The sequence below is a fragment of the Bos taurus genome, chromosome 7 (genome assembly GCF_002263795.3).
Source record: "Bos taurus isolate L1 Dominette 01449 registration number 42190680 breed Hereford chromosome 7, ARS-UCD2.0, whole genome shotgun sequence".
In the NCBI taxonomy this organism is placed as follows: domain Eukaryota; kingdom Metazoa; phylum Chordata; class Mammalia; order Artiodactyla; family Bovidae; genus Bos; species Bos taurus.
Genome location: NC_037334.1, coordinates 87,018,887 through 87,031,664, shown reverse-complemented (window position 1 = coordinate 87,031,664; position 12,778 = coordinate 87,018,887). Strand labels below are relative to the sequence as shown.

Genomic DNA, 12,778 nt, shown 5'->3' with positions numbered 1-12,778 from the left:
ATTCAGATACATTCAAAAGCTAAGTCAGGCTACAAACAGCTTCTTTCTAAAGTCTTAAACGTATCCTAAAACATGCTATGTTACAATAGGAAAAGTTTAGTATTAACACAAGCTCTTTTAAACTCAGTAAAGTGAGATAAGACCTAGACATGAAAAATCATATAGTCTAAAAGTGATGAAATAAGGAGACACAAAGTGGTATGCCTATCAGATTGTCAAAAATAGAAGAGTAATAATAGCTGAGTTTTGGCAAGGCTGAGAGAAGCAAAAAGTCTTCTGACTTAGTAATTCTGCTCCAAAGTTCATTTAAAGAAATAACTGGACAAGTTTGAAAGGAAGTGTGTGTGTGTGTGTGTGTGTGTGTAGATAGATACAGATATAAGGCACAGTGACAAACTGGAAGTCATCTAAGTATCCAGTAGAAGACTACTTAACATTTACATGATGGCATTAAATAAGGATTAAGAAAAATAATTACATATTTCCAGATACAACAAGAAGTTTAATAATGACAGAAGCAGGTGACATATTAATAGTCAATTGTCCTTAGTAGGATTACATATGGGTTGTTTAAAAACTCATCTAAATTTTAATATTACAGAGAATGTTTAGTATGTAATACATAACAAATCAACTGGGGTACATTTTAAAATATGGTAATTGATTTTTATATTTAAAAATGGAAGACTTTGATTATACTGGAAATTATACTGAAAAAAGTTTTCTATACTAGCTAAAACAGTGGTTTTAAAAATTCCATTATTAAAATTAAAATCTAAAAACATTAAATATGTGAACATACCAATAATATCATAAATTATGAAATATCCATTGTTGAAAATTTACTTATATTTTATGGTTTTGTCGTGTTGAGGTTTCACTCAAAAATGACATTTTAAAGTATCAAAATGTTTTTACCTTAGCTCCAAATTCCACAAGATTTGCTAAGTTCTGCACAGACTTAGCCACTAATGTCAGTGTTCTTGCAGCAATAGGAGATGGGGAATCTATAAGAGAATTGGGCACAGCTAATGACACCAACTCCAAAGGTACTTCCAGGTAAACCATTATAAATTTAGCACTTTAATATTTCTTTACAGTTAAAAATACTAACATTCTTCCATTCAGAATGCAATTTTTTTTGGCAAGTGTATGACCTGTATGAAATCAAAAGAGCTTGATTTAAAGGGGGGAAACCAAACACACTTATTAGCACCTGTAGTTTGTGAAAAGGGTACTACAAGGCTCAGCAATTCCCAACTGGTTGATAGTATTATAAAATACCTCAAAACTTTATCACTAAAAAGACTGTCACTCCACATACCCTTTGGGGACAATTCACAAATTGTGAATTTCAACCCACCCGGGTTGTCAATTTGCAATATGAACAGTTTCCTGCTCCCAGCCTCCAGTGAGTCAATTCACTTTAAAGCTCAATAACAAAAATAAAGTCTGGAATCTCTGCTTTATTTTGAGGAGAAAAACATATAATCAGGAAATACTGCCCTATATTGACAGTAGGATGTAAATGAAAAGTATTTGTCTATTAATTTTAAGCTCTGAAACGAAATTGTTTTATAGTAAAAGCCTACAGATAGCCTATCTGGCTGCCTGATTTTAGATTGTATTCTTTTTATCTTAAGCTGCTAAACAATAAATAATATTGCCTAGTGGTTCAGAGTCCAACATTCAGATAAACACATCTCTCCAAAAGAATTCTAAACCCTTAATTCTTTATAGACCCAAAGATTTAACCCTTTTAGTAGCAACAGAAAGTATTTACAAAGATACAATAGCTATAAAGGTAAAATTGAAGATATCCCCAAATGTTTCAGTGTTAAGCTTCAAATTATTAAGACAAAAATGCTTCAGATTCCTTCTGCTAATAATGGCTTATGATTACATTGATAGTCACAAATATCATTCTTATCCTTTATTTGAAAATTCTACTACCAGTCCATAATGGGCATATGTAAAATGCAAAACCGAATCTGGTTTGTTGGAGTTTAAAGTGCCAATTATCATTATGTAGTTCGTGACAAGAAATCTCTACCGGGAAATCTCAAAGAGCTCCTTCATAAGTATTTGCAGAGTACAACTACAATTGCAGCTATAATTTTAAAATCCAACTTGTGATGGTAGTGACGAGAGTCTAGCATGAGCTAAAAGCACACAGAAAGCTCTTCTTCCCAACCTGAAAAAGCCAATACTGCAGACTGGAAAAAGTCCTAAGAGTCTGAGACATGGGTTTGGACAGGGCAGAAAATGGTACGTGTCTACTTATGCCATCTCAGGCTTCAGATAGTAGTGGAAAGAAAGGAAAAAAAGCAAAATGGAAAGAAAAGGTAAAACAGCAAAAACAAGTCGGGTGCTTTTTTATACCAAGTCTTAGAAGTAAATAATTTAAAGATCAGATTTAAAAGAAAAAATGAATAACCTCACTAAAGAGTATGAAACTTTTTTTAATTTCAAAATTTATTACCTGAGATGATATTAAACATCCGTGGATTCAGGATGGCAGGACAGATAAGTCGAAGAAAAACAAAACCACTGAATGGGAGGGAAATTTTGTTATTTTAGAAAACTACTATTATGTGTCACATTAAAATAATAAAAATTTTAATACCTGTAGAACCATGAACTTTGAACTAATGTAGGGCTGACCAAATATACAACTTTATGAAAATAAGCTATTTTAAAGAACGTACATATATATTTATATATATATATATATATATATATATATATATATATATATATTCTGCTTCTTAAACATTCTCATTTAGAATTGTAGGTTTACTTTGGGAAAATTTAAGTTATATCTAAAATTCACTGTTTATTTCAGGCCAACAGTGCATTTTATACTTACTTTGAGGAAGGAGTGTCCTTAGGAACACTAGGAATTTCTAAAATATTATAGGAGTACAAGCAAGCCTTTTTAATAGATACATAGTTCTGTAAAGGTCTTAAAATTGACGTTCTCTCACTTCTCTTTCCTCTTTCTTAGAACAGTCTGTTATAAATCAAGTTCGTTATACTGACTTTGTTCACTTATTATTATGTAAAAATTAAGAATCCATTGTACTAGGGGAAAAGTGACTTCTTAATAAATGACAAAGTATACAAACATAATGTTGAAAAGCCTTTAAGGCAATGGAGGAAAAGACATTATGCATTCTAAAAGTCTAAAAAATTCTCAGATTACAAAATATTAATAGCAAAACAACACAGTAAAAACGCACATTTAACAACAGTTGTCAGGTGATTTTACCTGCTGATCTTACTCTGGGAACAAAGTACAAAGTACATCTACAAGTGTATATAGCTATTGCTAGTCTGCCCCCTTCAGTTACTGGTGTAGTCCTCATTTAGATAATATTTCTCTAATTTACTCTTAAAGAGGGATCCACACTCATAACTGACTTCTCACCTGCCCTTGGAAAGACACACATTATTTCCAGTTGATAAAATTCTTTTTAGAAATTACTGACACAATCTCTTTTCTCTATTAGAGTGAATAACACTTCTCAGCATTCACCTCCCAACAATGTTGTTTGCTAATTTTGGGAAATCTTAGAAAAGGAATATGTTGATTCTCAGCACATTAAATCTTTAGATGTCTTTTAATTTATGAGGAAATTTGCATAAGTTTTACTTGAAAACATTCTGATATCTTTGCCTTTGAATCTGAAATATAACCTAACCACACTGAATTATAAAAGAATTTCAGTGTGCAAATCTACTTTCTGTGAATTCTTACAGGTAACTTTAAATATAAGAGGGATACTAGGTATCTACATGTATATTTAAAAGCTTAACTAGGGGCAGAAGTCACCACCTAGGCCATAAATGCCCCTTATTAAAATACCCTGTCATATCAAACTGCATAGCAGAATTTCCAGCTGTTTGCTTAACAAACATACTGAAACATATGCTTGTAATTCTTTTCTATTCTCTCATCTCTACTAAAGCCAAAAAATGTAAAATTGACAATTCTTAGATATTTGTCATATCATTAGTAAGCAAGAGATTTTATCTGTAAAATGAGATCTCTCTACAAATATAGGTTGGGACAGGATTAATGCACATTTTCAAAACTAATTCTGTGATACTGGTGTCTTCAGTAGATGCCCAGTGGATTTTTTTTTTAATGGTCTGTAACATGATGGGCAGCATATATTCTATATGTTAAATTTTATTATGATTAGACTGCTGAATTCTCTGATGCTTTTGCAGTAATTTTCCTACTGTCTTGAATAGGTTGTGGTGTGCTTAATAAAGCCTTTCAGATATTAAGGATATTAGATTGGGTCTTAGATCTTTTGCCTTTAGTTCTGCCTTAGCCACTAACTATATAACCTTAAGCAAATTCAGCATCTACAGATCTCCTTCCTCGTTGCAAAAGTTAAAATAATACCAAAGTCCTCCTATATAAGCTAAAAAATTCTATGACTTGACAGAGCAATTCCTTCTAATTACTCCACAACTAACACACTGAGACAGCTTCTGAACTATAGACTCTGGCAGGAGATGAGCACCAAGACACAGACTGTTACAAACCAATTAATCAATATCTGTATGGTTCAATTATTGCTTTTCCTAGAGACACATTGGAGAAAGCAATGGCACCCCACTCCAGTACTCTTGCCTAGAAAATCCCATGGACGGAGGAGCCTGGTGGGCTGCAGTCCATGGGGTCGCTAGAGTCGGACACAACTGAGCGACTTCACTTTCCCTTTTCACTTTCATGCATTGGAGAAGGAAATGGCAACCCACTCCAGTGTTCTTGCCTGGAGAATCCCAGGGACGGGAGAGCCTGGTGGGCTGCCGTCTATGGGCTCGCACAGAGTTGGACACGACTGAAGCGACTTAGCAGCAGCAGCAGAGACACATTAACTAATCTTGGTCTCCCCCCTCCCTCTTCTTCTACCTCTGTTTCTCTCTCCTTCTCTATGTATGTATACACATATATGGGCTTCCCTGGTGGCTCTGCAGTAAAGACTCTGCCTGCCAATTGCAGGAGACTCAGGTTAGATCTTGGGCCAGGAAGATCCCGTGGAGAAGGAAATGGCAACCCACTCCAGTATTCTTGCCTGGAGAATCCCACGGAGAGGAGCCCAGCAGGCTACAGTCCATGGGTTTGCAAAAAAGTTGGACATGCCTCAGTGACCAAACAACAATACATATATATGCATGAATGTATATATGTGTGTATGAAGGGTACTATGTGACGTTAGCTACATATTTTTGTTGGTTATATAACTTTTAACCTCATTTTGTATGGTTGAAAAACAAACAAAAGACCTTCCCAAATAGTTAATTGACTGTCATTGAATGTTCAGGTTTTTAGAAAATGCAAAACGGTAGCTAGCTAAGTATTTCATAGTAACTTCAAAAAAAACACACAGTAAGTTAAAGTTTAGGAGCTATCTGAATTTAGAAAATATTCAACAGGGCCTGACATAAAATTCAAACAAAAAAGGTCTTTAATTGTATACTATATACTGTTAGTCTCCACATTTCCACACTTATGCACTTGACTGTTGGTGCAGGCTATTAAAATAATTTAACAAATCAATTAATAAGCCTTACCTAACAACTCTTGTTCTCATGGTGGTATTTGTAGGCCACTTGTGCTGAACAGATTTCTGTAAACACCCATAAATATACCTCAGTGTCCTGCCAAAATAACACAATCATCTCAATACAGAAAGCAAATGAAAATACTGCTCTTATTGCAGTCTAAAGCTTATGACGTTTTTAAATGCAACTAAGCTTTTTCCCAAAAAAAGTACTCCGCTACAAGTAATGATATTTAGCAAAGGATAAGGGAAACTTAGGTTTTCGTCAATTCATTTAGCCAGTTCTTTATATCTACTATGGAGGAAACCCTACCATTTTCAGATTACTTCTATATTAATGAAAAGAATGAAAAGATACTAGAATGGAGGCAGATTTTAATGCAAGTTAACTTCTGCCTGAATAAGTGAATTCACCAACACTGGAAGCCACTAAGCAGATACCAAGTAATTACCTTGTGTACATAATGAGGAAGATACTCAACTATAGATGGGAGAGGTGCATACGTTTCATGATCTCAAATCTGAGACTATACGCTTCTATTCATTCCCCAAGTTACTAGATAAACCATACATACTGGCCTGTATAAAAACATGGTTTATTTTAATGCAAATATTTCACTTTGGTTTCTTCAAGTCACTTTTTCCTTAAACACAATTCATCATGTAAAGGTTAAAAACTCTACTTTTTCAAAGTACAACATCCGGATAGTGGAAAAGCTTACACATGTTTTTATAAATACAGATTTTAAAAAGGCAATATACAATTTCTTGTCAAATTAAAATTTCACCACTTACGGTGGAAGTATTTCTGAAGCCATGAATATTTTCTCCACAAGCTCTGAAAGTATGTTCAATAGGTGTGCTAAATTAGTGTTCACATCTTCATTTTTTTCTAACTTTGATGGACTTAACTAAGAGAAGGAATAAATCAATATAAATGCATCTTGACAATAATAAATGCAAATGAATCAAGCTAATCAAACAGTTGTTTGCAGAGTTCTCTATTTTTCCATTTTTCAATCTGTATTAGTCTTCTGGTGTTGGTAATGGGACTAAATGGGAATTTCAAGTAGTTTACTCTATGGAACTCCTAATGGGCTTATTACTGTTTATTCCCAACTACTCAACTGAAGAGCAAGCAATGATTATTCAACAATTTTCAGCTGCCTTGGGGTTAATACTAATCAATAAAATTTTCTTTTATTCATTTACCACATTTTACCATAGACTTTACAGGGACACAAAACTGTATTAGACTATTTTAAAGATAATATTCCCAACTAAAACACAAAAACCCCGTTTAAATGGCCACATATTCATAGATATAGTGGAGTATTTTAATTGGGAAGAAAGATCACTATATATTATTATAAAACCTATCTTAATTCTAAATTTATGTGAGGAAAAAACTTATTAGAAAAGTTTTTATGAGCAAGACTTTTTAAAAGACTGATAAAATACCAGATGCCTCAGTGGCAGCATCATGAACTTTCCAGTAACTTTTGATAATGTAAGAATTCTTGTCTAGAATCAATGGAGTAGATGTATCTATGGGAATCTAAATACCTTAGCCTGGATTCAACATCCAGAGACTTTCTGCAGACTTGCTGCATTTCTGTATCCTTTATACTTAGGCTAACTATGGTGTTAACCCAGGTCTGCAATACTATATTATCAATTTGTCCTCTTTAAGTTAATAAGTAAAAACTGACAACTTAGTGCAGAATTAACATCTTGACTGATCCCAGTATACATTATCAAAAGCAATTCTTTTATTCTGTATCAGACCTAAAAAATATTATCCTTCTGTAGTTCCTCTACCTTCAAAATAAAATGATAAAAGAGTCACATAAATGAGATTCTACTCTTTTTCTTAATGGTTTGTTACGAGTTTACATTCCCAACCCTGGGATCAAACCCAGGTCTCCTGCATTGCAGGCAGATTCTTTACCATCTGAGCCACCAGGGAAGCCTGAAGCCTTTAATAATCAATCCTAAAAGGATGTTTTTTATTTGCTTTTAAGGAGATAACCTCTACCGTTCCTACCACCCACCTCCCTGCCACCAAAAAAAAAAAAAAAAACCCTAAGGACAAACCTAGATATTATTTAGAACTTACACAAGAGAACTCTCTTAACAAAAACTTGAATTTATGTTATGCACACTTTCTGAAAGTAGTATACACTTTATGATAAAAGTACTTTCATGTATCTCTGGCACAATTTGAGGTTTTTAATCCCCAAATAAAGTACATCCTTTTGAAGTCTGTTTTACATAACATTTTTCCAATTGTATTACAAAAGGTATAATTGCTCTGATGAACAGTTTTAGACAGCTAATACATTTTCACCTATTAAAATATGCTCTTTGCTAAAATACAACATTACTCACCTCACAAGACTGCTTGCTTTCCATTATCCTTAAGATAGAGTCTTTTAAAGCGTGATGAACAAATTGTGTAGCAGTGGCTTTCATATACTGCTCCATCAAGGTGCTCGCAAGTGTTGTGGCTCGAAAGAGGGTAGTGGCTTCATCTACATAAATATTTAATATTACAAAATTATTTGTAAAGGATTGTACTATTGTGAATCAAATTGGAAATTAATTGAATTCATTGTTTTCCTTAACCAATTATAGCCATTTAAGCACATTTATCTGCATGCAGCATTACTAAATATAATGATGTCCTGTATTTCTATAAACTTAACTCTTCAAAAGACTTCTATTACTTCCTAAGATCATAAACAGAAGGGATTCACACTGCCATGTTCATATGAACACACAAAGGCTTCAGACAGTTCTGTGACTTATCAGTAAGACTAGAGAGCCAAATAGTGACAAAACTAGGACCAGAATCCAGCCTTGCTTTCCACTGAGCCCACACTGGAAACTATGAGTTGATTTCCAAACAAGCATATAACAAAATCCCAGTATAGATTAATTTAGTAGTCTAACATATAGCCATTAACATCTTTTAATAAAATTCTAAAAAACAAATATTGAAAGAAAAAAATCTCAGTATAAAATATGTTACCACCACTTTATATTTTTGTATTTTCTATGAGTAGGAGGAAATAGTTCTAGATTCTACAGTTTATTAATACCTGGGGAACCTAGAAGCAAGTACTGTGTGAGTCAAAGTGCTGGCTGGAAATGGGTTATTCTGACGTGTTTCCACGTGGTTACAAAGTACAATGTGTCCAGCTGCCTAGAAATTACCTATCTATATAGACGCTAGAAATAAAATGCAGCTGACACCCAACTTTTGTGCAGTGAATTTATAAGCAAAAAAAAAAACAACATGGTAAGCATACCACACTGTTCTTAATAATCAGACACACTATGAACCAATGATCTGGACATGGAAGTCACTTTCTTATTGCTTCTAATACTAATTTGCCATGATAGAAACCTGTATTAAATATAAGTAACCCCCTGCTTCCTATATTAGCCAGCGTAAGAATCTCAACTGACACTCCGAATCTCAACTGACACTCCAACTAATTTTTTAATGAAGGAAAAACTGAGTAACTTCCTTTGTAAGATGATTTAATTATTTAATGTTTTAAAATAAAGTCCATATATACTTGATTATAAAAGAAAGCTGAGCGCCGAAGAATTGATGCTTTTGAACTGTGGTGTTGGAGAAGACGCTTGATAATCCCTTGGACAACATCCAACCAGTCCATCCTAAAGGAAATCAGTCCTGAATATTCATCGAAAGGACTGATGCTGAAGCTGAAACTCCAATACTTTGGCCACTTTTGCAAAGAACTGACTCATTGGAAAAGACCCTGATGCTGGAAAGACTGGAGGAGGAGAAGGGGACGACAGAGGATGAGATGGTTGGATGGCATCACCAACTCAGTGGACATGAGTTTGGGTAAACTCTGGGAGTTGGCGATGGACAGGGAGGCCTGGCAGGCTGAAGTCCATGGGGTCGCAAGGAGTTGGACACGACTGAGTGACTGAACTGAATCATTAACCCAGTTTTTAAAAGTATCACACTAACACATCCATACTATACCTTCCATGCTTATTTCTCTGTCATTTAGTGTACATAACAACAATGATTCAAGCTTTTCATGAAGAAAAATCTTCAGTAGAATGCTAGCGAGTAGTGTTCGGTCCTGTCCACATACATGTGATAAAGCATAGACTACATGAAGTTCCTTTTGCAGTATAAGCTAAAAAAGACATCGAGAAAGGTTGTTGAAAGTATACAATATTGAGCATTCTCAGATTAACAGAAAATATGTTCTTCTATGGGCTTCCCAGGTGGCACCAGTGGTAAAGAACCCACCTGCCAATGCAGGAGACATGAGAGAGATGGGCTTGATGCATTCTCAATTTAGGAGTATGTTCTATTGAATACATGTACTAAAAACAGAATGAGATTGTAGCCTTTATATTCATAGACTTAATACCAATGTCATACTGCTGCACAGGTTTTCAATCTTCTCTGTCACTGTGCCACTAAACTATGAAATTATTATATTTAACTCAATGGACCTTTCATTAAAAGTTAACTATTTCTCTTAATGCTTTTAAAAATAAATAGTCTGGTAAATAACTTAAATACCTCCTTAAATTCGCTGTACTCTTCTTCTGGCATGATCTTTTCCATAGAATATCGTGCTCGGACACGCAGGGATCCTGGTTCAATACCTTTCAATGGTATATGGGAGCTGAGCAAAAACCATTCGTCTGTGGCATGCCCCTTCTGTAACCGGCTCAACTGGCAGCGCATAAATACTTTGACAGAAAAATATCAAATGATTACTGTCTCAAAAGATGACACTGTAATTAGTCCCACAAATTTTCCTAATGTTATATCTTCTCTATAGTGTTAAACGCTTTTCATTAAAGGACTTTTAAGTAATACCACAAATTTTAACACTTAATGCTTACTTCATTCATTTACTGAATGCCTACTATGTGCCAGACTCTCTGATAGGCAAGGATGTGGAATACAGACATGATTAATACATGGTCTCTGACATGCATGGAGATCACCGTGTAGCCAAGGAGGCAAGAAATCAATTATGGTACCCTGCAGTAAGTGCTATAAAGTTGTTAATGCTGATGAAGTACAGAGAAACAATTTGTAATTCAGCCCTTGAAGTTCTAAACATCCATTCCAAACAGATACCCGTTAAGCTGACTGTAACAGGATCTGGAGGTGTAACTAAGTAGAAAGGTAGAGAAAAAAAGGCAGTGTGCACACAGTCTGAACACAAGGTATGGCGGATGGTTTTAAAATCCATGGATAATTTAAGAGCAATAAGGCGGCTGGTGCAGCTGGAGAGAAGGATAGATTCAATATACAATATACAAGATAGATACAATATACAAGGATACAATATACAGAAGATTGGAGTATGTCAGGAAAGGTTCTGTATCATTACTAGGGGGTTAGATTTTATCTTAAAAATAATGGGAACCACTAAAAAATGTTAACCACTTAAAACAGTACAGAAGTTACAGAATATAGCAAAAAATCCAGGCTTTGATTCTGTTAACATGTATCACTTTTTTCCTCCTAAGCCTGATTTTTAAGAAGATATTTAAGGATTAATCTAATTCACTCTTGTGTGAATGGCTAAATCCCACTGTCACCTGTTTCCGAAATGGGCTGGGAAAAGCATGCTGCTGAGAACAAGGACTGGCACTAGAAGTGAACAGTGTTTTAAAGGAAAAATAGAGTGCTTTTTTTCCATGTCCATGCAAAGGACAGGAGAGTAGGAGAAACCTAAAAAGTAGGAAGAAGGGGTAAGGAAGCATCACAGAAAGATGACCGCTGTCACTATTTTCTTTTTCTTGTTATTCATTGAGTGAGGAGGGTGAACAGACACTACTTTAAGGGTTTAAGATTAGAGTATATACAATTTAGCCATTTTGGTCTTTATTTTTTCTTTTTTGGACACATTCTTTCTCAACAACTAATATTTTCATACGTACAAAAAGCAATCTCAAGTTACACTACTTACATACCTTTATAATTTCCATTTTAGACTCTACTTCATTATGAATTTCCAAAGTATATAAAACATACTTGTTTACTTTAGAAATAAATTTCTGTATTAACTTACAGATATCAGGATCTTTGCTTTTCTTCGTTTTATTACTAAGAGTTATTTCAAATCTGTTGATGTCAGGAGGAAGATCACTAAAGAAGCATGTGGGGAGAAAAAGAATTAAGAAAATGTCCTTGCATCAAACTATCTAATTCCTTTGTCTCTAGTATCGAATAAGCTCCCTATTTATTTCTGCTACTTAACCCAGTTCAAGTGGTAGATTTAAAACTAGATTCAAAACAGGTTTATCATTTGGTATACAAGAATACAGACAAACTACACTTTGCCTACCATCTTTAACTTCCCCAAGTGCACTGTGGAAACCCTCATAAATATTTTGTATGCGTATGTTAGTAGATGCTTTTGGATTTGTCACTGAATAACCTAGGTGAAAAACCATGGACATAGCACTTTACTAACAAAAGTAAACAGATAAGATAAAAAACAAATATAGGTACTATTAAAATGCCTGAGCCTGGCACCTTGTTCTGACTGGTTTAGATACAGAGTTAAAAGGAAAAAAAAAAAGAAAGAAAATGCATTATGGGATAAGAAAATCATCTAATGTAACAAGAAAATAAGACTTACTCAAAGACAAACTCTTCTGACCATACAGGGTTTTGCCCTTCCCTTGCATGAGTTTTTGCTACCTGGACGCTATTCAGGTAGATGTTACAATATGGATTAGTAAAATGCTTTACTGGGAGTTTATGGGCTTCTTCAATATGTAAAATAAGACTGCTGACCTAAAGAAAACACAAAAAGTATTACCCCAGATTTCAAGAATTACACATTAGGTTTCAAAGGCAATTATAAAAACCCAAAGTAGTGACTTATCCCCCTCTTTTTCAGGAAACATGACTTTCAGTTATGTTTTCCTTTTTAAGTGACATAGAATATGACATTCAAGCATTCAGCAAATTCTCACTTAAAAAATAAATATAATTGTATTTTACAAGTTATTATTCCAATTACAGTCCGACAAAAATAATGAAATATACCTTTTTTACTATAAAACCATGATTCACAGGAAATAAAGTTGAGAAGAGGATTCTTTATTAATTTAAGTAAATAACTGTCACCACCCAAAGCAAAATCTAACATACTATATAATGCTCC

The 12,778-nt window shown here is 34.2% G+C and overlaps 1 protein-coding gene across 1 annotated transcript in view; it reads right to left on the bottom strand.

Annotated features, from left to right (window-relative positions):
• RASA1 (RAS p21 protein activator 1) overlaps positions 1–12,778 on the bottom strand; it is a 109,853-nt gene that overhangs the window by 3,836 nt on the left and 93,239 nt on the right. Inside the window, 9 exon segments of the mRNA NM_174449.2 lie at positions 919–1,007; positions 2,483–2,550; positions 5,593–5,679; positions 6,378–6,493; positions 7,974–8,116; positions 9,610–9,769; positions 10,165–10,337; positions 11,675–11,751; positions 12,248–12,405. Coding sequence (NP_776874.1) covers positions 919–1,007; positions 2,483–2,550; positions 5,593–5,679; positions 6,378–6,493; positions 7,974–8,116; positions 9,610–9,769; positions 10,165–10,337; positions 11,675–11,751; positions 12,248–12,405 — 1,071 coding nt within the window.